The sequence below is a fragment of the Procambarus clarkii genome, chromosome 6 (assembly GCF_040958095.1).
Source record: "Procambarus clarkii isolate CNS0578487 chromosome 6, FALCON_Pclarkii_2.0, whole genome shotgun sequence".
NCBI classification, from domain to species: domain Eukaryota; kingdom Metazoa; phylum Arthropoda; class Malacostraca; order Decapoda; family Cambaridae; genus Procambarus; species Procambarus clarkii.
The window spans coordinates 29580581-29604029 of NC_091155.1; the positions used below are offsets into that span (position 1 = coordinate 29580581).

General features: G+C 41.9%; 1 protein-coding gene across 1 annotated transcript in view; it reads left to right on the forward strand.

Moving 5' to 3' along the window:
* Positions 1-23449, forward strand: part of LOC123753825 (uncharacterized) — a 70277-nt gene that overhangs the window by 14937 nt on the left and 31891 nt on the right. The window contains exons 4-9 of the mRNA XM_045735779.2: positions 7868-10496; positions 12573-12675; positions 13694-13851; positions 17056-17233; positions 18934-20161; positions 23016-23159. Of these exons, the coding sequence (XP_045591735.2) occupies positions 7868-10496; positions 12573-12675; positions 13694-13851; positions 17056-17233; positions 18934-20161; positions 23016-23159 (4440 nt within the window). The remainder of the gene's footprint in view (positions 1-7867; positions 10497-12572; positions 12676-13693; positions 13852-17055; positions 17234-18933; positions 20162-23015; positions 23160-23449) is intronic.

The window sequence follows — 23449 nt, forward strand, 5'->3', positions numbered from 1 at the left end:
TCCGATGGATGTGACCCCGGAGTCCCCACTCGCTGTGTGCGAGTTTGAGGGTTGCTCGGTCCTCTTGTCTCAGGGTGACCCTCATTGTTTTTGCCTCTGCCACGCTGCCTGTTGGGTCGGTGATACTTTCGACCCTGAGTCCTGTGAGTGTTGCTGCTTGCTTGTGACTCAATTTACCCAATGCTCTGATGTTCTATTCGGGTACAGGCGGCGCGTGCGTTGCAGTCTAGGTTTCGTCTGTTGCAACGCGCTCGGTTGGTTGCTTCCCCGGATGCCCCGGGGCTGCCCCGCTTTGCTTTTCGAGACCCGGACTTGGGGGTGGGGGTCGCTTCGATCCTGGTTCAGTCCGCACCGCCTCGTCCTTCCCCTTCTGTTCGTTCAGGTCCTGGTCTTTGGACAGAGTGCTCGCTTTCCTTTCATCTCCTCGTTTCGTTGTGGCCCCTTCGGTCCAGGATTGTTTTTCCAAGGCACTTTCCTTGTTGGCTTTGGCCTCTGGGGGTCGGGTAGGGGAGCTTCATGCTCTCCTCCGGCACAGGGGTTTCTGCTCTTTTGGTCGTGGTGATTGTTTTGTTCGTTTGCAGCCGTCTTCTTTTCTGGCGAAGAATGAGACTGCTGCGTTCCGGAGGGGTCCATGGGTGGTTGATGCTTAGTTGGTCAGGCCGGGGGTGCATCATGTTTTGTGTCCGGTTGCGGCGCTTCGCCGTTATTTGCGCGCCACAGCTTCTGCGTCCGGGGACGCGCTGTGGGTTGATCCGGTTTCCCTTCTTCCCTGTTCGCGGGTTCGGGTCTCTCAGGTCGTCCGCAGGGTTATTAGGTCCAGCCAGCCTGCGGTCTATCCCCGTGCCCATGACGTTCGTAAGTTCGCGGCTCTTGCTGCCGTCTTTGGGAATGTCTTGGTCTGATATTCAGGCGCGGGGATTTTGGCGGTCGAACAGGGTCCTGGCTGCTCGTTACCTTGTGAATGTCTCTGGGCCTCGTCGGGCCTGTGTTGCTTTGGGTCGGCTGTTGCAGCCAGTTGTCTCGGCTTCGAGTTGAGGAGTGAACGACGACCGCCTCCCGGGTAGGTCCCTCTTTTTTCTGTCTGTGGGTAGTTAGCTCCGGGGAGCCGACGAGGCTCCCCCCAGAAAACCAGCGTTGAATGTAATGAAACGCCATTTTCTGGGTGAGTCCCGGAGGCTCCCCGGCATCCCTCCCTCCCTCCGGTCGGCGATTTTTCGCGTTTTTGACATCCAGCCTCAAGAACTGAGGTGTGGGTAGCCGGCGCGGGGGGTCTGGGGCTCCCCCTTCCCCCTCCCGGGGAGGGGGGAGCTGCGCAGACAGCGGCGCGGCGGTGTGTGACGTCACACTAGTTTGCTTGTTTTCGGTTGGGGAGTTCTATCCACTAGTTCGGTTTTTGGTAGCAATTTTAACCAGAATAGGGGTTTGTTTTGGGGCGCTTACCTTTCTGGGTGCCTGTTCCGGTCGATGGCAGACATAGAATGCTTGCAACTACACGGGGGCTTCTATAGGCCATTGCTCCCCTTGCCTCTCTGAGGGGGCCCGGTTCTGGCCGTGGTCCCCGGTAGGCCTAAGAACTCCATACACATGACTGATGCCAAAGTCTGACATTAGCATATCAGCCTGGGATAGCTCCGGGGAGCCTCCGGGACTCACCCAGAAAATGGCATTTCATTACATTCAACGCTGGTTTTTTACATCATTTCTCAGCTGTTCTTATGAGGGTTCCATGTAATGTAAGGTCTGTTGTCAACCTATCCTCCTACAAAGAACATAGCATTTTGCTCGTATGCGTTACATAAGGTAAAAAATTGTCGTACTAGAAAATGGAAGCCGCTCGCAAATGTGACTTGCTGTCCCAGTTTCTGTTTTGGGTCCTCTGGTAGGTTAGGAGAGGACACCTTAAATTGATCGTTTTCTTGACGTTTGGAAACATTAGGAAGATGGGCTGCTGTTGTGCCCTCTGGATTAAGATTTGTACAGTCTGGCAGATGACATTCTTGGCATTCAAGCCACTGTAATCTTTTCAAATGGTAATTGCAGGGTAATAAAAAATGTGAGATGGGTTGAGGGAGGTGAGCTTAATCTAGCCCAGAATGACTAACAGAAAGTAGATTCCATTTAAATTCAAATGAGACTGCCAAACAAAGCCTCTATCCAACTGTCCACTGCCGCCCCCCATCAGATTGACTTGAGAGCAACTATCTTGAGTGGCCTCAAAGAAGACAGGAAGCCAGTGGCTTGTCAAAGGTTTCCCGATTTGTCCTTATTTTATTCTTTGGATCTTAAATTGCAGCAGTGTTTTTGCATTTATGCCCCATCCACTTGGACTGGCTGGGTAGAGCGATGGTCTCGCTTCATGCAGGTCGGTGTTCAATCCCCGACCGTCCAAGTGATTGGACACCATTCCTTCCCCCCGTCCCATCCCAGATCTTTATCCTGACCTCTTCCAAGTGCTGTAAAGTCGTAATGGCTTGGCCCTTTCCCCTGATAATTAAAAAAAATTGCATTTATGGTTTTGGCAGTTAGGCAGTTCCATGGGTATACAGGCATACCTCAGTTTAAGAGTTTAATTGGTTCCTGGAGACGCCTCGTATTCCAAAAACTCGTATTCCGAAGCTAATTTCCCCATAAGAAATAAAGGGAAATGAATTAATCCGTTCCTGACTACCCCAAAAAACCCACATCAAACTAAATTTTTATACCTAATTCATCTAAATAAACCTACAAAACTATGTTCAAGTTATTACTTACCTTGCTGTTGAATGCTGTAGGTGTATGGAAGATGGTGAGGAGGGGAAAGGAGGAGAGGAGTTACTGTTTGGAAGGGGAGTCCCCTTCCATTATCACATCAGGCAGTGAAGACCTTTCTGGTGTGCTCTCCCTGGGACGTTTTATCTGAGTGCCACTAGGTCCTGGTTGAGGCTCACTCCTCGATTTCCTCACCACCAATCTGTCCAAACCCTGGCTTTCTCAGAAATAATGGCCTCCGAAACACTGTCACCCCTTAACTCCTTGTCGTGTATCCAAATTAATAACAACTTTTCCACTTCTTCAAGTATTTGTGGTCTTTGTTTCATTATTGTTCTGACTCCTTTTGCCACTTTAGCACTCATAATCTCATTTTTCTTCTTAAATATAGTGTATATTGTTGATGTGGCTTTGTTGTACTGCCTACAAAGTTCAACAACACGTGTACCATTCTCATGCTTCCGAATGATCTCTTGTGTCTCCTCTATTGTCATCCTCACATGGGCTTTCTGGCCTTTATCCTTACCACTGGCTTTCTTGGGACCCATGGTGAGATATATAATAACAAATTGTATAGTCAAATCACTGAAAATCCGCGAGAAGAATTGATGTGGGGTAGTCACTGGGTGCGAGACAATGGTAAATTGAGGGGCGGAGGGGTGGAGGGGCGACGATCGCCGAACCACCACACGCTGGGTCGGCCTGTACGCGTATCAACAAACTCGTGTCCCGAGATAACCCTCGCGTTCCGAGGCATATTTTTCGAGGAAATCCTGCTCGTATTCCGAAAAACTCGCATACAGGGACACTCGCATTCCGAGGTACCACTGTATAACTCTATGGGTGAAAAACCATCTCCAGTTTTCTGTCCTATGTTGCAGGATGTTTAGCTTAAATCTGTTGCTCCTTGTTTGTGTTACATCTTGACCTTTTAAGTGTTCTGAATCAATATCCTCAGAATTGTTCAGTTTTTCAAAAGTTTCGATGAGATCAGCCGTGTCATGTCATGCCCTTAACCGTTCCTAGTATGGGTGTTGACTTATTTTGGGAATACTTTCAGGAATTTTTGTTGCCCAGTTTTAAACTTTCACCATAGCAGATATGTCATTCTGAAGTTGAGGTCTCCATGCTTGGATACAATTATGACATTGCCTTATCTTGAGGTTATCTTGAGATGATTTCGGGGCTTTAGTGTCCCCGCGGCCCGATCCTCGACTAGGCCTCCACCCCCAGGAAGCAGCCCGTGACAGCTGACTAACACCCAGGTACCTATTTTACTGCTAGGTAACAGGGGCATAGGGTGAAAGAAACTGCACATTGTTTCTCGCCGGCGCCTGGGATCGAACCCAGGACCACAGGATCACAAGTCCAGCGTGCTGTCCGCTTGGCCGACCGACTCCCTTACCCACAACACAGTCACTAAGCCTTTCAGTGCTCATATTTTTTTATGAGAAATGTGTATAAAAAGTCATAAGGCTGTGGCATACCCACAACACAGTCACTAAGCCTTTCAATGCACACATTTTTTATGAGAAAATGTGTATAAGAAAAGTTAAAAGGCTGTGGCAAGCTAAGTAGATTTGTTAATCGATCAAACTATAAATAATTTACACTTACCTGTTAGTGTTTGCTTATCAGTGACTATGACTATCATATTTTCTGGGGGAAGCCCCTTCGGCTTCCTGGAGCTATCCGACTGATACGGATGTATAAACTTTGGGCATCAGTAAGTGTACATGGAGTTCTAGGCCTACCAGGCACCATGAGCCAGAACCTGGCCCTCCTCAGAGAGGCGCGAGGAGCAATGGCCTATAGAGACACCTTATATATAGCTTAGAAGTACTCTCTCTGCCATCGACTGGGTCAAGCTCCCAGAAAGATAGGCCCCGAAACCCCCCCCCCCATTCTGGTGAAGAAAGGCTATGAAACGTTGAATGAGAGGATACAACTCCATGAAGAAAAACGATCAGACGAGCATGACGTCATCTCGTTACTAACGTGCCACCGTCTGCGCACCTCCCCCCCCCCTTCCCCGGGAGGGGGAAGGTGGAGCCCCAGACCCCCGCCGGCTATCTGAGCCTGTCAGTTCTTGGCTGATGTCAGTGGGCTTTAGTTGTGTACCTCCAGCTCCAGCTTTTCTTTTCTGTTCTTGCTTTGGTGGTGTGCGAGCTGGGAGTATATTCACAAGTACTCGGGCTGCATGCGCTTAGGGTCCCCCTTCCCTAAATGCCCTGTAAGTACTGCCCTTGGGGCTTCAGGCTTAATTCTACAAATCGCCTTGGGAACTACCTCCGTTGTCATTTACTGCTTGGTACTTGTCTGCCCTTGGAATCAGCTGGCGGGGGGAGGGTGTTTCTTGCTCCTCTGTTTGTCTCTGGGTAGGAGGTAGTTTTTGTCACTGGTAGGGGCGCAGGGTACTTACACATCTAGTTTTCACCTTTCATAGCGGCCAGCTCTGCATCCTTTGGATACGCTGCCCTCTTGCTGGGTTTTTTGTTTCTTTTTGTTCTTCGCCTTGACCGGGAGTCTGCCCTTGGGTTTGGGTCAAACCCTCTATATATTTATGGGTGGTACCCCCTGCTAGGCCCCCCATGAGCAGACACGTCCCTGGGGTGCAGTCTTAGAAGTTTGATAATATTGAGAGCCGGTTAGTAGTAGGCTGCCTGGGCTTCCCCTAGTGGAGATTGAAAAGCTAAGGGCCCTGGGAAATCCCACAGGGGCACGAGGGTCCATTGGATGTGGTCCATGCGTCCCCCCTTCACATTTTGTGAGTTTGATTGAGGGTTGCTCTGTCCCCTTGTCTTAGGCTGACTCTCACGGTTTTGCCTCCGTCCAGCTGCCTGTTGGGTCGGTTACACATTCGACCCTGAGTCCTGCGAGTTGTTGCTTGTTTGTGACTGTTCACCCAGTCCGCTGATGTCTCTCTCCAGGTGCTGGCGGCTCTGGCATTGCTTGCTTGGTATATTACTGCAACGCGCTAGGTTGTTTGCTACCCTGGAAGCCCCATGGCTGCCCCATTTTGCTTCTTGGGTCCCGGACTTGGGAGTGTGGGTTGTTTCGGCCTTGGTTTGGTCCGCTCCCCTTCGTTCTTTCCCTGCTGTGATGCTTTCTGGTGCCCCTCCTGTTTCCGTCTCCGAAGCGTCTGATGGCTTCGGGGTCGAAGGTTTTCGGGACTTCGGCGGGGTTTAGCTGGTTTTGAGACTTGGGCAGGTTCGGGGGGGGGGGGGGGGGGAGGCATTTGAGTCGGTTCATCCTGCCATTGCGTATGGGTTTCATCAGTGGGCTCCCTTCCTTAGTGATTTTATGGCTGCCCCGGTTTTTTCTTTAGAGGCCGGGGCATTGTCCTTTGGAGGACAATTCGGCCCCGGAACCTGGTGTGGAGGTTCCCGGGGTTGGGGAGGGGCCGACTGGGGAGGGGCCGACTGGGGAGGGGCCCAAGGGCTGACTGGGGGGCCTTGGGCCCCATTGGACCCCTCCTGAGTTTTCCTACTCTTCGAGTGGGGCTTCCTGTTACGTGGAGTGGGGGATTTCTTTTTCCCCTGTCTACATACGAGTCAGTTTTTGGTGACGGCCCCTCCCCGGGTTTGATTCTGTGTCCCTTTGGGTCCGTCGGTTCTGCCCTTCCTGTGGTACATTTTTACCCGCTTTATCCTTCGATCCTACTTCAATTGGATCCTATATAGCCAATGGGCCCATATGAGCCTACGTGGTTTTACGCATAATTCTTGAGGGTCTGGAAGGTTCGAGATGGGCTTCCTTCTTTAAAAAACTGTTGGAACGTCTGTCGCTTCCGGTGGGGATTGCCTCCCGTATTTTGTAAGAATCATTAGTAGTCTTCAGTACTCCTATTCTTTTATTACTATATCTAATTCATTTATAGTCATGTCTTCTCAATAAATGGTCATTGTGGGCTCCCCTCCCTGATTGTGGGGAGGCCCACCCAGCTCGGACCTCCGGCGTCCTGAAAATGGCCCAGGGGTGTTCGTTTTGTCTATGGACAGTTTCAACGAGTGTTGATGTTCTGTGACCTTTATTATGGGACATACGCCGCACTACCTGCTCTTATATCTCCAGTTATGGCTCCCTGGTTGCTGGGGGAGTTCTGGACTGTATTTGTAGGGTAAATTCCTTGTACTTTTATCTAAATTAGGATGTGGCATGGCTCGTAATGACGCCACCTCCACCTCTACTCCACTCCTCTTATCCTCCTGCCATCGCACCTATGGTCATATTTACCTAGCTGTGCTGCCGGCATCTTACCCGGCTACAATGTGTCTACACAAGGTACTTCCTTCGCTCTACAAGTGCTTATACAGTCTGGCTACGCCGTCAGCCTGGCTCCAGCTCTCGTCTTTTGAACGAGTGTTGGGTATTGTTTATGGTATGTTGATTAGCCACTTTGCGTGCAGTACATTGGGGGGTTACGAGTGTACATCGCATTGATGCTTACGTTCTTGCAGGGCCACTGGCGCATGGCGTTTTGGGCAAGTCCTCTATTTTCCAGATACTTTTAGTTTGGTAATTTTCTGCAATGTTAACGAACGACTGTATCTTTTCTGGACTGTAAACACTCGTTCATTGCCTGTCACTCATTGCAGTCTGGCCACTCATTCATTGGCTGTTATTCAATGCCCGACTGTCCTCTTTCATATACCTTGGCATCTATACATTTTGTATGCCTTTTATATACAGTGCATCTTATTGTTACCTTACTATGTCTGTATCTATTGTTCGTTACACTGTGGGGTTTAGCCCCGTTATACAATCTACTCCTACACTACATTCATGATACAGCATTTGCTCACTAGGCATACAAATATAAATATTTAATATTGTTGTGTAGTAGTAGTAATAATAGAATAGCAATGAGAATAGCATTGGATATGTATTTTGTTTAAAATAATTAGAATATGTTCTTAGATTAAAAAGGTTGCTATAGGCTTGTATACTTCAGTATGGTAAAAGTATACATATTGAATGCTTGTTACATTGTGAAAATAAATTAGATAGATATCTTGATTTAGATGTGTATATATTGTACTTAACCTCATTTGGTAGAACTGAATATATAAATATTGTATAATTTGAGTTTATTAATAATAATTTTTGTTTCCATCAGAGCAACAGAAGAGGGCGTTACAAAACTTGACGAAGATGGATTACCACAGGAAAATAAATTTAAAGAAATTCCAGTCATGGTTCCCGAATCAATTTTGATGCAATCACAGGTTACTGAGGCATTGGAGGCGAATAATACACAGCCTTCAGTTGGAGACAGTATGCCTGACCAAGTTCAACAGTATGAAGAAGTAAATGCTATTGATATCCTATATCCAAAAGAAAAATATAAATACTATTATAACAAAGAATTATGTAAGGAAACAAAGGCAGATGGCTCAAATGTGTTTGTGAGACGAGCAGGAAAGCTTGTTCCTCTAACCAGCATCCTTAACAGCCAAAAACCTAAGATGCATGAAACTAGTAACAAGGAAACTGCAGAACTTGTGTATATATATGATAGAGGGAAGCTAATAACCCTTGGAGGATCTCTAACAAAGATAAACCCATCAAATTCTGATTCTGTTCGAGCACGAGTCATTTTGCCAATTGGAACACCACCAATTATGAAAGGAGAGGTGCAAAGACAAGCAAAGAAAGTACAAGCTGTTGAGATTAATGAGGATATGGCTAAATTTGCTCTATCAGCTTTGCAGAGTCCAAATGCAAAAGAAGAAAAGTTAGAAGTTGACAAAAAATGTGAAAATCAAGAAACTATAGGACCTAGCATAATTAATAATGAAGAGAAAGTTGAGAAGAGTGTATCTCAAGAAAAGTGTGAAGAGAAAGAAGTGTCCGAGAAAGTTCCTGAAAAAGTGTCTGTTGTGCCAACAAAGAGAAATATATTGGATATTATTGCCGCCAAACTAGCAATGTCAGATGAAGAGAGCGATGAGAGGGATGATAAAATGGAAGAACATGTACCAAACATAAAAAGCTTATCAGAAAACATTGTTCATGGAGATGAGAAAAGCAAGAAATCTGTGGAAAATGTTGATTTGGAAGATAAGAAAAGCCAGAAATATGGAGAAAATATTGCTATGGGAGATGAGAAAAGGCAGAAACCGAAGGAAAATATTTCTGTTGGGGGCGAGAAAGGTCAGATATCTGAAGAAAATATTGCTGTGGAAGATGAGAAATGTCAGAAATTTGTGGAAAATGTTTCTATAGGAGATAAGAGAAACCAGAAATCTGTGGAAGATGTTTCTATGGATGATGAGAAAAGACAAAAGGATTCGGAAAATAATGCTGCAGGAGATGAGAAATTGTCACCTGCAGAAAATATAGCCATAGAAGGTCAGAAAACCCAGAAATGTATGGAAAATATAGCTAGAAGAGATGCAAACAGCCAGAAACCTGCTGATAAAATATCTATAGAAGAGAAAAGCAAGAAACCTGTGAAAAAAATGGATGTGGAAGAGAAGAGCAAAAAGTATTTGGAGAAAATTGCTGTGGAAGAGAATAAGAAACCTGTGGAGAAAATTACTGTGGAAGATAATAGGAAACCTGTGGACAAAACTGCTGTGGAAGAGAATAAGAAACCTGTGGACAAAATTGCCGTGGAAGAGAATAAGAAATTTGTGGACAAAATTGCTGTGGAAGAGAATAAGAAACCTGTGGACAAAACTGCTGTGGAAGAGAATAAGAAATCTGTGGACAAAATTGCCGTGGAAGAGAATAAGAAATTTGTGGACAAAATTGCTGTGGAAGAGAATAAGAAACCTGTGGACAAAACTGCTGTGGAAGAGAATAAGAAATCTGTGGACAAAATTGCCGTGGAAGAGAATAAGAAATTTGTGGACAAAATTGCTGTGGAAGAGGATAAGAAACCTGTGGACAAAATTACTGTGGAGGAGAATAAGAAACCTGTGGACAAAATTACTGTGGAAGAGAACAAGAAACCTGTGAAAAAAGTAGCTGTGGAAGAGAAGAGCAAGAAACTTGGGGATGAAGATGGAACAAAAAATAGGAAGAGGTACACTATCAAAGAAAATTCAGTGAAGGTTGAGAATAAGGAAGCTGTGAATATGTCAGAGAACAAAGTATCTGTAACCTGTTTAGCTGCAAAAGAGCTCAAGATGACCAAAGAAGAGCCAGCAGTTGAGGTATCAGCACAGAAATTAACAGATCTCAGTCAGCTTAACAATGATGATCTTGATACCAAAGAGAAGCCTGTTGATGGTGTGAGAAATGATCAGGCAGAAAATAATGTAAAAAAAGAAGGGGAAGTTAAAGAATCGAGTAGAGATATTACACGGACTATAGATGCTGAAAAAAAGGAAGTAGATAAGTTATATAATAATTCTGCAATTAAAGATGACAAAGATCAAATCAAAGACTTAGTAGGAAGTATGAAAGAGTTAGATGAACAAAAATCAGTGGTTGACACAAATAAAGTGCATCTTGAAGAGAGTAAAGGAACAGTGAGCAAGACTTGTGATGTTGATGCTGATCCCGTAGATGCAAGCAAAAACAATTCTGCTCGGGTTCATTTAGAGGTAGAAAATGGTGAAGAAAATATTCAAACCTCAGTTCCTGGAATTATAGAATCTGAAAAGACTGCTGATACCAATTTTGAAAAAGCTGAAGGAAAGTCCAGAGTTTTTAAGAAAAATATGTATCGATTTCCTTCATTGTCAAGAGAAATGAAACGACTGAACATGAATTTTGTGAAGTACGTTATGCAAGAAGTGAGTAAATTAATTTTATGTATAAATTATTAAGTTTCCTATATCTTAAAAGGTTTATTGTGGAAATACAGTGGAACCTCGATTAACAAATTTAATCCGTTCTGTCACCGAGCTCGTCATGTGAAATGCTCGTTTTTTCAAAACAAATTTCCCCATTTAAAATATTGGAAATAAAAATAATCTGTTCCACCACCGAAAAACATCAATATGATATTCGATTTTATAAATAATGGAGCAGCCTACTTGACAAACACCGAACAAACCTATTTGACATTTTTTTTTTTTGTCAAATTTTTTCATTTTTTATATTCTACAAAAAAAATCAATGCTTTGCAACATCACAGCAGTCACCCCCTTTACATCCCAGCATCATTAGCATCTTTAAAAAAAATGTATTTGCATCGTCGGAGGCGTCCGAGAATGTGCGAGGAGCAGTAGGAACGCACCAGGTTGTTTTATCGTTATTCAAACGAGCGCTCGGCAATCGAGACAAATTGTCGGCGATCGGCGTGCTTGTTACTCAAAATGCTCGTAAATTGAGGCGATCATCACTCGAGGTTCCACTGTAATTTGTTATACGCTTTTACTTAGTTCTGCTTCCACACTTCTGTTAATTTGCTAGTGGCTTTCTGGTCTTCCCTTTTTATATTTCCTTACCTTGTTTGTAGTGCTTTCTTTATCACAATACACATTCCTTCTACTAAGAGCAAAAAAGTAAAAGCTCATGTTATATGCCTTTTAACTTTTAAATGAACATTTTTAAGTTTTGTGCTAGTCTTATGTAGTGAAAACTGTGGGGCTGGCAAGAATTTTGGGAAGATTACAGAGTTAATATTTCTGGGTTGAAGAGTACTGTATAATGTATGGATAAATTACTAGATGTTCTTAGTGAATGGTCTATCACATAAGCTAGATAGGCTATTGTTGACTTGTTGAATCCAAACCATTCTTAACTACACCAATGATAATGCTCCAGCTTTTATAATTAACAGTAGTGTATCATTGTTAGGTAAATAAGTTAATATCTGGTACTATCAGAGGTTAGATAAAAGTACAGACATAGGAGCATTCAAATGTAAGTTGTGAAAGTGGAGCAATATCATCCAGTATTAGCAGTTGATATACCAGAAGATGGTATATTGATATACCATGATGTATTGATGATATACCATGTATATTGATGATATACCATATATATACAGTATTGATGATATACCAGCAGTTAACATACTAGAAGATGAACCTAAGTAGAGGAGATTCTCCTTGGGTTCTTGTTCTTGTAGGTGCCAGTGGTGGTGATTGCATACTAACTGTAGAACAGGGTAGAGAATATTTCAATTTATTTGGTAAGATAAATAATTGTGTTTCCTGAAGCTATTATAGGTTGAGATGGTACCATATACTAGGTTGCATCAGCAGTAGAGTTCTGTAGGCATATCGAGGATGAATGTCAGAGCCTGGCCCCCCCTCACAGGAGCACAGGGTGTGCCTACATTTTATTTTCATCACCTCACTAGGGAAGGCAACTAGAAAGCCAGAGAGCTAAAACAAAGCCACCCTGCAGTCTACCCCTCGTGCCATGCTTCCGACTTAAACGGCGGAAGCATGCAGCCCTTTTGGTAGTGTTCACGGTGTCCTGGGCTGATAATCACGCGTGGGGGTATTGGAGGTCAAATGGTTCTAGCAGCCCAATATCTTGTGAATGTTTCTGGTCCTCAGTGCCCTTGTGTGGCTTTGAGTAGTGTCTCTTGACCTGAGGTCACATCTTCGTCATGACTCTGGCAGTGCTTCCTTCTCCCTGGTGAGGGCATCTTTCTGGGTGCCCTACCCAGTCGCTTGTAATTATGACATACTTTAAATGTAAAGTGCTCATAGGCATTGCTCCCTGCGCACCTCTGAGGGGACCAGGTTCTGGCTCGTGGTTCCTGGTAGGCATAAGAACTCCAGTGACTGCTGACCCCAAACTAATATAACACATACTAGTTCGGAAGCTTCTGAGAGCCTCTGGGGCTCGCCCAGAAAATGGCATTTCATTACATTCAGTGCTGGGTTTTTGACACTAAATCTCCTTTCTAGAATACAGCAGAAGATATAATGGAAAAAGAAGTGATGAAGAATTGTACAAATGACTACTGCAAACTTGGATGTGTTTGTGACACTTTGACATGTCGACGGCGAAGTGAGTTTTCTTAATTCTTTATTCTTTAATTTAAGGGATGTTAAAATTTATTAAGTGGGTGGAAGGTGGAGTGGATGTGGATGTGTTGAAAGGCTTTGAGAAAAGGGAGGTGTGAGGTGTAGATGGTGGAGGGGTGGGAGGAAATCAGACCCGGCCAGCCAGTCTCCATGCCCACGGAAGTCCAGTGTTGTAATCACTGAGCCAGCGACCGTCTGTAAGTGTTGGAAGTCTCACTGAGACCTACATGCACCCAACAGCACTCGTCGCATTATTGGGTACAGATATTTCGTCACCATTTCATCCCCCAACACCCGAGTGCAGTCGGGTCTTGGGTGCATGTTGGTCTCAGTGAGACTTCCCAGCACTTACAGACAGTTGCTGGCTGAGTGATTACAATACTGGACTGCTGGGAGCATGGAGAAATGAGCTGGCCAGGTTTGAATCCAAGTTACCTAGGGCCACTAATACTTGTGGCTTCGACAAGGACAGGAAGTCAGCGGCTTGTCAAAGGTCTCCTCGTTTGCCCTGATTATTTATTCCAATTGGATCTTAAAATTTAACAGTTTTGGCATTTATGGCTTTGGCAGGTAGGTGGTTCCATGGGTTTATAACCCTGGGTGAAAAAGCATATGTTCTCAGTCTTACATTGTGGCTTGTTGAGCTTGAAACAGTATCCACTTTGAAGCCACATACATACATACATACATATACAACGTATGTATGTGTGTAAATCACAAAAATTTACACGTGATGAAAAATGTGACAGTGTCAGACCACGGAGGAAGAAATGAAACAGGAATTTCCTTAAGTACTTTCGAATTTAATAATACATCTTCAGAAGGGTCAAGTATTTAATAATACATCTTCACCCTTCTGAAGATGTATTATTAAATACGAAAGTACTTAAGGAACTTCCTGTTTCATTTCTTCCTCCGTGGTCTGACACTGTCACAATATATGTATATATAATAGTATGTGTAATGTATACTGTACTTAACATTTGCATTACCTTTTATAGGTATGGAGCACTGTGGTCGTGTTGAATGCATGTTTGAATGCAGCTGCCGAGATGAGAGTTGGAAGCACTCTGTATCAGGTACTGGGAGGACCATGAATGCTGTTTCAATTTACAATCTGGACCGTGAACAAAATGAAGGACTTGCTTTACGAGAAAAGGTTTGTTGGCTGTGTATGAATAGTACTGTAGTATGAATGGGAAATTCAAGACATATGGGGCAGTCAATAATATTTCCTCCAGTTTTACCTTCAATTTATACAAAGGTTGATGTATGACCAAAAACTGTTTTCTGAATGTGTCTTCAATTTGACACAGGATAAAAATTTTAGGAAAATCATTCTTTGTTATAGCATTTATATGACTTTGCCCTTTTTGTGTCTCAGTAACTTAAGCACTGTGAATAGTAGAGCCAGTACATACATACATACATTTATTTATTTATTTATTTATTTATTTATTTTTAAAATGTGGGAACCAAAGAATTGTAATAGCCATAAAAGATTTTATTGGAATCAGATCATCCTGTACTTAAAAAATTATCCTAAACCAAGATCAAATTAATAAATACCTGTTTTTGCCTTGAAATACTGTACAAATATTTTTTTTACATATTTTGAAGCACTTGTTTATGTGCCCTAGCCCTAGAGCCTATGTTTAGCACACCAATAAACAACATGAAAGTTGATGATCCAGACAACTTCTTTATGAATGACATTCAAGCTGCAGATAATATAACTGATATTAACACAAACTCGGAAAACTTTGAAAGAGAAATTGTCAATATGCCCATGCACTCAGCTCTTGGGCTGAACTCGTGGAATTCAATATTCATAAAGAAATGTAAAGTACCAGTAGCGTGAGCACTCAGCATAATATAGAGTAAGAGCCTGGATACAGGGGAGATACCAGCGGCACTTAATTCAGCAGATATAGCTCCGCTGCACAAGGGGGTAATAAAGTCTTGGCAAAAAATTATAGACCAGTTGCACTAAAATCTCTCATAATAAAAGTTTTTGAAAGAGTGATTAGGAATCAAATTTCTAGTTTTATGGAAAATAATGAACTACACAACCTAAGACAACATGGATTTAGAGCAGGAAGATCCTGTCTGTCACAGTTACTTAACCACTATGACAAAATCACAGAAGTTCTAGAAGAAAAGCAAAATGCAGATGTAGCATACACAGACTTTGCAAAGGCATTCGACAAATGCCTCCAATAACCTGGAGTGATAGCACACAAAATGAGGTCAGTGGGAATAACTGGTAAAATAGGATGCTGGATACTCAGTTTCCTGTCGAACAGAACACAGAGTAACAGTCAATCAATTAAAATCGTGCCCAAGCGCAGTTAAAAGCTCTGTACCTCAAGGTACAGTCCTTGCCCCACTGCTTTTCCTTATTCTCATATCAGATACCGACAAAAATACAAGTCACAGCTTCGTGTCATCCTTTGCAGATGACACGAAAATCAGCATGAAAATTACCTCTGCGGAAGACATTGAAAAACTACAAGCAAATATCAACAAAGTTTTCGATTGGACAGCAGAAAATAACATAATGTTTAACAGTGATAAATTCCAGGTACTCAGGTATGGCAAACGTGAGGATTTGAATACTCAGGTACGGCAAACGTGAGGATCTGAAATATAATTCAGGGTACAAAACGCAATCGAATCTGCCCATAGTAGGAAAACAGCATGTCAAGGATTTGGGAATAATGATGTCCAACGACCTAATGTTTAGGGAGCATAACCAAGCAAATATTGCGGCAGCCAGAAAAATGATAGGATGGATTACTAGAACTTTCAAATCCAGGGATCCCATCACAATGGTTGTACTCTTCAAGCCACTTGTGTTGTCCCGTCTTGAGTACTGCTCAGTACTCGCTTCTTCCTTCAGAACAGGAGATATTGCTGAAATAGAGGGAATACAGAGAACAAACATATACTGCATGCATAGACGCGATAAAGCACCTAAATTATTGGGATCGTCTCAAAGCTCTCCAAACGTACTCACTAGAAAGAAGATGAGAGAGATACTAAATAATATACGCATGGAAAATACTGGAGGGCCAAGTCTCAAATCTACACAGTAAAATAATAACATACAGGAGTGAACAATATGGAAGAAAACGCAGAACAGAACCAGTGAAGAGCAGAGGTGCCATAGGCACAATCAGAGAACACTGTATAAACATCAGAGGTCCGCGGTTGTTCAACGTCCTCCCAGCAACTATAAGAAATTTTGCCGGAACAACCGTGGACATCTTCAAAAAAAATCTAGACTGTTTTCTAAAAAGCGTGCCAGACCAACCGGGCTGTGGTGGGTATGTGGGCCTCCGGGACTGCTCCAAACAACAGCCTAGTGGACCAAACTCTCGCAAGTCAATCCTGACCTCAGGCTGGGCTTGGGGAGTTGAAGAACTTCCAGAACCCCATCAAACAGGTATCAAGCTAGTACAAGGAAATTAAAAGTCATGTGCTGTGTGTCCAGATTAGAGCTGAACTTCTCTGACAGACTGGGGATTTATTATTATTTTCCTAGAAAGGGCCTTTCTCAGCTGCTTCCTGATCCATACATACTAGGCCAAGTAAATCTAAGGATGATGCTCAGTTTCTTTAGACTCTCACTGACCTGCTGGGAAACCAGACTAAAATCTGATTCTACAAGGTGAGGGAAGCTTTAGAATGAGAGATCTATGGTGCTCAAAAAAGGAGAAAATGAACTAGAAAGTTTAGGCAGAACAAAACAAGCTAATGCATCAAAGAAAGTAGTTAAAAATGAAGAACACAAACAATAGGTAGCCACCAGATAGCAACACAGTGGACTGGAGTCCTGGTTTGCCACCTACTGTGCTACATGACTTGGAGGCCTCATCTGGAGCCCTACTGCTGTTTCCCTGGTCAGCTAAGTAGTGTTGGTTTATCACTTGTTTCTATTTATTTACAAGAGTATGTATGTTGAATAACTTGATAATTCACATAATTCACAAAAACTATGATTGAATACAATTGGTTTACCTGGTATACTTCATTATAACTTTATAGAGTAGTGAAAACAATGTAAACATTATATTCACAGGTGTTGGGCTCTGGGTCATGACATAGGGCCTAATTGGCACCATATGGGGTGGCAATATGGATTGAAACAAAGGTGTAAGTCACCATGATAACCTGTTGATAAGTAGTTGATGAGACAAGGTTGAAACAACAGAAATATAAAGTAATTAAAAAGCATCTGCGACACCACCTACTCACTGTTTTTGCTTCTCTTTTTCTCTTTCTCTTCCCTTCCCCCATGGTTTGCATTATTACAATGTATTATTTGTTGGCCTACAATAATTTTTGTGTTTTCTTGCAGGACTTCAGGAAGACAGTAATTCAAACTGGATCTGAGGTTATTTTGGTGGGAGCAGAGAGAAAGAAAAGAGAACGTAGGATTCCCGGCAGGTACAGAGATTCTGCTCTGTGGACAGGGAGTGATTACATTGCCTCAGATAGCCCATGCCCCAGCGAACCTGAGATTCCACCACTGCCAGGTATATTAGCTTTTTGTGAAAATCTTATATTTTGAGCATTTTAGCTGTTAAAACTGCAGCTAATTTGTTTTTGTTATTGCTGTTATGTGCATGTACTGTACAGTATGTATAGGCAAACCTCACTTCATGAATGAGATATGAAGTTGTGCAATAATCAGATACAGTACAGTATTTGTTGAATGAGAATAATTTTCCTATTGATTGCCATGGTAAACGCTGAAATGCATTCCAAATATAAAATTTTCCACTCCTGAATAACTTTAAACATGAGAAAAACACGTTATGATTTCATATTTTATAACATTATTATAAATGTGTTTTAGTTTGAAATTTTAAATGAATTAAGGAATGTTGTGGTTGGACTAGAATTTTGGGTCAGCTAAAGCCAACTGCTTCACTCTCCCTTCTACCAGAACCTAGCTACATAAACAACCCCGGAGGTGGTTGGATTGCAACCACACTTCATAATGTTTGATTCTCCACCAAATTCTCCCTCCCCCCCCCCCCAATTCCAAGTGATTGCATATCAGCTGCCATTACATGATGACACATCATAATTATGGAACGTTGCGCTGTACTTCTAACCTTGCCTCCAAATTGTATTTTGTGGCTTTGTGAAATTGTACTATTTACACACAAACTGCTACAAAACACAGTGTACTTGTAAATATTTAAATAAATAAGAAAATAAAAGGGAAATATTAGATACCTGATATCCAACATTCCTGACAAATTTGATATGATGAATATCATTAAATAACTCATGGAAACTAGTGAAGTCATTCTTATATTTGATGCATAGTTTTCCCAACATGCATTTAATGTTTTCTTGCAATTCTCTCAAGCATCGTGAATGTTGTTAATGACATTCATGACGTACAATCCCCGGCTTTCTCGTATTGTTTGTATATGATTAATGGTTTAATTTACAGTCTGCATCATTCAAAACATGCAGTATGTTTTAAATGTTGTTATAATACAGTACTCTTTTTCCATGGGTTGTATTGATGTGTTATTTGGAAGAAATTTCACTGACATTATCTGACAGTCAACAGTATGAAAGGATAACCAGTAAGAAACACCAGTTGTTACAGTTCAGAGCAGATGAAAGTTTGTGCTGTAGACAACAATAGCGGTGAGTGTGAGGGATCAAGTCGTGGGTATGAATGGATGTAAACAAAGTGGGGAACCATGCGTATTATAGTCAAATATTGCCACCACATTATGTTGCGGTAATTTTTTTTGTTAGATAAAATATTTATTTTTGTTATATAATTAATTGCATTAATTAAATTTAAAAGTTAGACTAAACTTAGTTTGAGTTATTAAGTGAGGGTTGCCTATACTTGATAATTTTAACAGTTGTTGATAAGTGGATAGCCTACTTTTGGGAGTATTGACTAGGTATTGCTGCTGGGTCATAGAGTTGAACCTACTTCTATTGAGTGTGAGCTCTCAGGAGATATAATACTTAATCGCTACTGTATTCTGTGAAAAAGCTCAATAATAATTTTAGTTTATTTGTAAATATAGCAATATTTTTAACTTTCATTTAATTGAAATGTCATATTTACTAAGATAAATTTTTGTACTCAATCTGGTATGTATGAATCTTGTAATATTTACATTTTTAATGATTTTAATATGCAATGTTTCCTGCTGTTGAGAGTGAAATAATTTCTTGTTTTTTTTTCCCACAGATTTTCCAAGTATTCCATTGTCTGAAGTTTCCAGATACATCAGACCTTTCAAGTTGAATATTCCATGGTATGATATCAAAGGTATCAGTGTCTGGTGTATGGATCACTCGTGTTATGATTGTAGATGTCTGAAGGATGTCAGCTACAACACTCGAAAAGCGGATGTAATAGAAAAAAGTGAGATGGTTTTTGATGATGGTCATATTTCCAATTCATGGAGTGCAGTTGATACATTTGAGGAAGCTTTATTAGATAAAGAAAAAAGTGCTTTAGCATCACCCTCTCGAGGCTCTAAATTAGAGCATCTTGATTGCCCATCAGTTGTTGGTTGTAGTATTGTAAATGTTGTTGTTAATAATACTGAAGCCAAACGCAACTACAGATGGAAACTAAAAAATTGGTTCCACTCTATGAAAAATCACTGTGCACGAACTTGTGGTTATTCAAAAAAAGACATCAGCGAGGAAACAAAGTATATGACACTTAGTGGTCTTGCTGCCAGAGAAATTACCCCAGAACAAATGGTGGAAACTGTTGTTAAATCCCTTAGGCATCCAAAAGAAAATGTACATTCTTCCATAGCTCCAGCTGCAGGAAATTTTGAATCCTTCATGAATGACTCTCTTGTAAACTTACAAAATGCTTTGGGAATTACTTCAGATAATGTTGAATTGAAAGCTGAGACGCTTGAAATTAGTAATAAAACAGTTCCCCTTGTGGACTTGACCTCTAGTAATTTGGATGAGTTGGGCATCTCGCATTCACCTTCCAAATCCCCAAAAATGTTAAAGAAAAAAGTACAAAAGACATTGCCTGATTCTCCAAAAGATGTTACAAAAATTGTTGTAAGTAAAAGGAGTAGGTCACATGATGAGTGTTCGGTAAGCCCATCACCAAAGAAGTGGAAGCAGTCAAGTATCCAGGAGGAGAGTGCAAATCAGGTCTCTTCATCTGTAGTGTGTGTGTCTCCAGATGAGAATAATGCATCTGCGACACCTGTAAAATCTGTAAATAATGATAAGGCATGTGAAGAATCTGAAGGGAAAAGAGTAGCTAGAAAACCATTATCGCTTCTGGAGATGATGGTTGCAGAAGAAAAGAGAGGAGAACTTGAGCTTGATCTGACAAATAACTTCCCAGGAAATGCACTTCTGGTTGCTGAAGCACGCTTCCGGAAACTCATTAACATGAACATTATTGGTGTTGTTGGAATCAACAAAGCTGGGAGGTAAGCAAATATAGTTAATACTATCATGCAGCATGAAAGTTCACTTTAGATTTACATCAGTTTACATTTTTATTTCAAGTGCAATACTTTTACAAGGCTTATTTTACCTGTATTGCTCATGTTGCTATGTTATTTCTTCCTATAATGTTAATAGAGGCTTTATATTCAAAGCATAATTTTCTCTACTTATAGAATATGCCTTCCCATAGGCTTAAATATGTTTTATCCATTTGTATCATTTGAATCATTTGGAGAATTGTTTGGCAGTTCTGAGGCTTCAGTTTTTGTGAATCCAGGGGAGCCGGTCGGCCGAGCGGACAGCACACTGGACTTGTGATCCTGTGGTCCTGGGTTCGGTCCCAGGCGCCGGCGAGAAACAATGGGCAAAGTTTCTTTCACCCTATGCCCCTGTTACCTAGCAGTAAATAGGTACCTGGGTGTTAGTCAGCTGTCACAGGCTGCTTCCTGGGCTTGGAGGCCTGGTCGAGGACCGGGCCACGGGGACACTAAAGCCCCGAAATCATCTCAAGATAATTTCAAGATAAGATAACCCAGTCTGTAAAGTTTTGCTGACTTTTTGGATGCTTTCCTGGTGAAATGTTGGAATGTCATTCACTCCATCTGCCTCTGTGATAGGGCCAGGTTCTGGTTTTGATTCCCAGTAGACTAAACAGAACTTCCATGATTGATGTAACTTTGTAGTATGAAGCAATCTCAGTGAGATAGCTACATGAAGCCACTGGACTCATCCAGAGACATTTTATTACATTCAACACTGGGTTTTCTGGGGGAAAACCCCTAGTGGTTGCATGAAACTATTATCGCTGATTATGTGCCATAGGATTGTTCTTCAGTTGTGGAGTTTTATAGGTCTACCAGGGACAAAAGCCAGAATGTGGCCCACCTCACAGAGGTGCTGAGAGTGATGACACTTTGATAAAATTGTTATTAATTAATTTGTTCATGTCTGCTACGTACTGGGAAAGGTACCCAGAAAATCAGCAAAACAAAAGAAACCCCTGCTGGCTTCAAATGAGATTGCAGACTCAAGAATCACCTAAAGAACTCTCCAAACGATAGACAAATTATAGCAGTAGCCACCTAGCTTCCCACTTGTTTGGGGAGGGAGGTGGCCTGCGGTCAGCCGGCTGCTTCACTTTCAGTTCTCTTCTGATAGTAGTGTGTGTCAGGTCTCCTTTCTATTGATCTGGCTCCAGTGTCGTAATTACCACGTAACGTGGTGGGGGTGGGGTCCCTCGATTGTTTCAAACATGGGTTGGACATGTATATGAGTGGGATTGAGTAGTTATAAATAGGAGCTGCTTCATATGGGCCAATAGACCTTCTGCAGTTACCTTTGTTCGTATGTGTCTGTTTTCAGCTAAGTGGTGGGTTTTGCCTTTGTGGCTGTTTCTATACACTTTAGTGAAGTGTGAACCAGGAGTTAAGAGTGCTTAGAGCTGCTTGTGCTCAGGGTTATCTTCCCTATGAGCTCTTTAGTGCTGCCCTTGTGCTGCCAGGGTTATCTTCCATGACGTGTTTGGGGACTGCCCCTTTAAAAGGTCTTCTCACTTATGGTGGCTATTGCACTAGGTGAGTCAATTGTCTTTGGCTTCCTGTCTTTCCTTGGGAAGGGAGTGATTTTGGCTGGTGGGGTGCACTGGTGGTTCGTGAGCTACACTTACAGCTTGCTGAGGTCGGCCTTTGCAGCCGCATGTGAGTGGCTGCTTTGGCTTATATGTATTTCCTCATACAATTAGAACTGGTATAGTGTCCCAGTGCATGGGTGTTCTGTTGGGTCACTTTCCCTGCAGGTTCTGTGGTCCTATGGATATACCCCTCGAACTTGCTAGTGCTTCATGCGAGTTTGAGGGGTTGCATGTTGCCTGTACCACATGGCAATGTTCATTCCATCTACCATGCTGCCTGCTGAGTTGGTGACACCTCCGACCCTGAGTCATGTGGGATTCTGGCTCATGCCAGGTCCTGTGATCTAGCTCCAATTGATCTGTCTCAATGGGGTGAGCCCTGGTGGCTCCCTTACATCCTCCCTCCAAGTCGTCAGGGGTGTTTGCCTCGTAGTAGAACAGCCAGCAGCAGTGGTGGAGCAGCCAGTTAAACGTGGGCCACCTCCCTCCTTCCCCCAAATAAGTGGGGGAGGTGGGGCAAACGATTTAATGCTAGTTTCGTGAATTTTCAATAATTAAATAGAGCGTAATAACATAGTTACTCATTATTATTTGTGTTATTATGTATTACTCGTCAATGATATAAAGGCACCAACTGCATATCCACTTTGTGGACACTTAATACTAATATTCTTCTTCTTTGAGTATCGGACAGGTGCTTGCATCTCTTTATTACTACATTATCCTTCAATTCCAGTTATTAGGAACTGTTCTTCATATCAACAAAACATTCTTATTTTAAAAAAATTCATCTAAAATCAATTTCTGAAAATATTTTGATGAAAGTTTCACGACACTGAAGCCAATAAGTTGGAGATTTGTTTAACATTTTTAAGTTATTTTTACATAATTTGAATATTTTTCGTTTCTGGGCCCCCCAATATGCGTGGTAATATGTGCGGTTTAAGGGTTAAATTGTATTGTTATGGCATGACAATAAATATTCACTACACTTTCAACAATTCTAATGCTATCAGAAAGTCATGGTCAGATCTTAGGTCTTCATCTTCATTTAGGACCTCTAATAATTGTTTATGCAATAATACTGTCATGATGTAATGTTGTATCATAATACAGTGCATGCATAATGTGTTTTGACTGTATACATAGATAGGTGCTTTATTGAAGCTACTACTGTATAAGCTTAAATTATTTTTTCTTTTTAGGTGTATCATTGGTACAGTTGACTCCATAGAATCTCTGAGAGTAATGCAACGAATTCATAATATGATAAGCAACAGCACCCTTGATGTTGGGCCTAATATGCGAGAAATATTTTTCCCTCCACCATACACTGGAACAAGACCAAGGCATGTATGATTTGTGTAGCACACATGCTTAACTAAAATGACTATAAACGTGCAAAACTCCATATAGCATCTTGTATTCATTATAGCATCCAGTACTCATGATACTACACTTCATAGCCTGAAGTATTTCTAAATTATCTTCATGTAATTTTAACTTGTGTGCTGTAATATATTCAATATGTGTTGTCACATCTGTTACATATATAGCAACCTCTTGCCATATTTGATGTACTTGTGTATTAGTAAATTAGGCATCTTGTTAGAGAGTAGGATCAGAGAAAAAGAGTAGA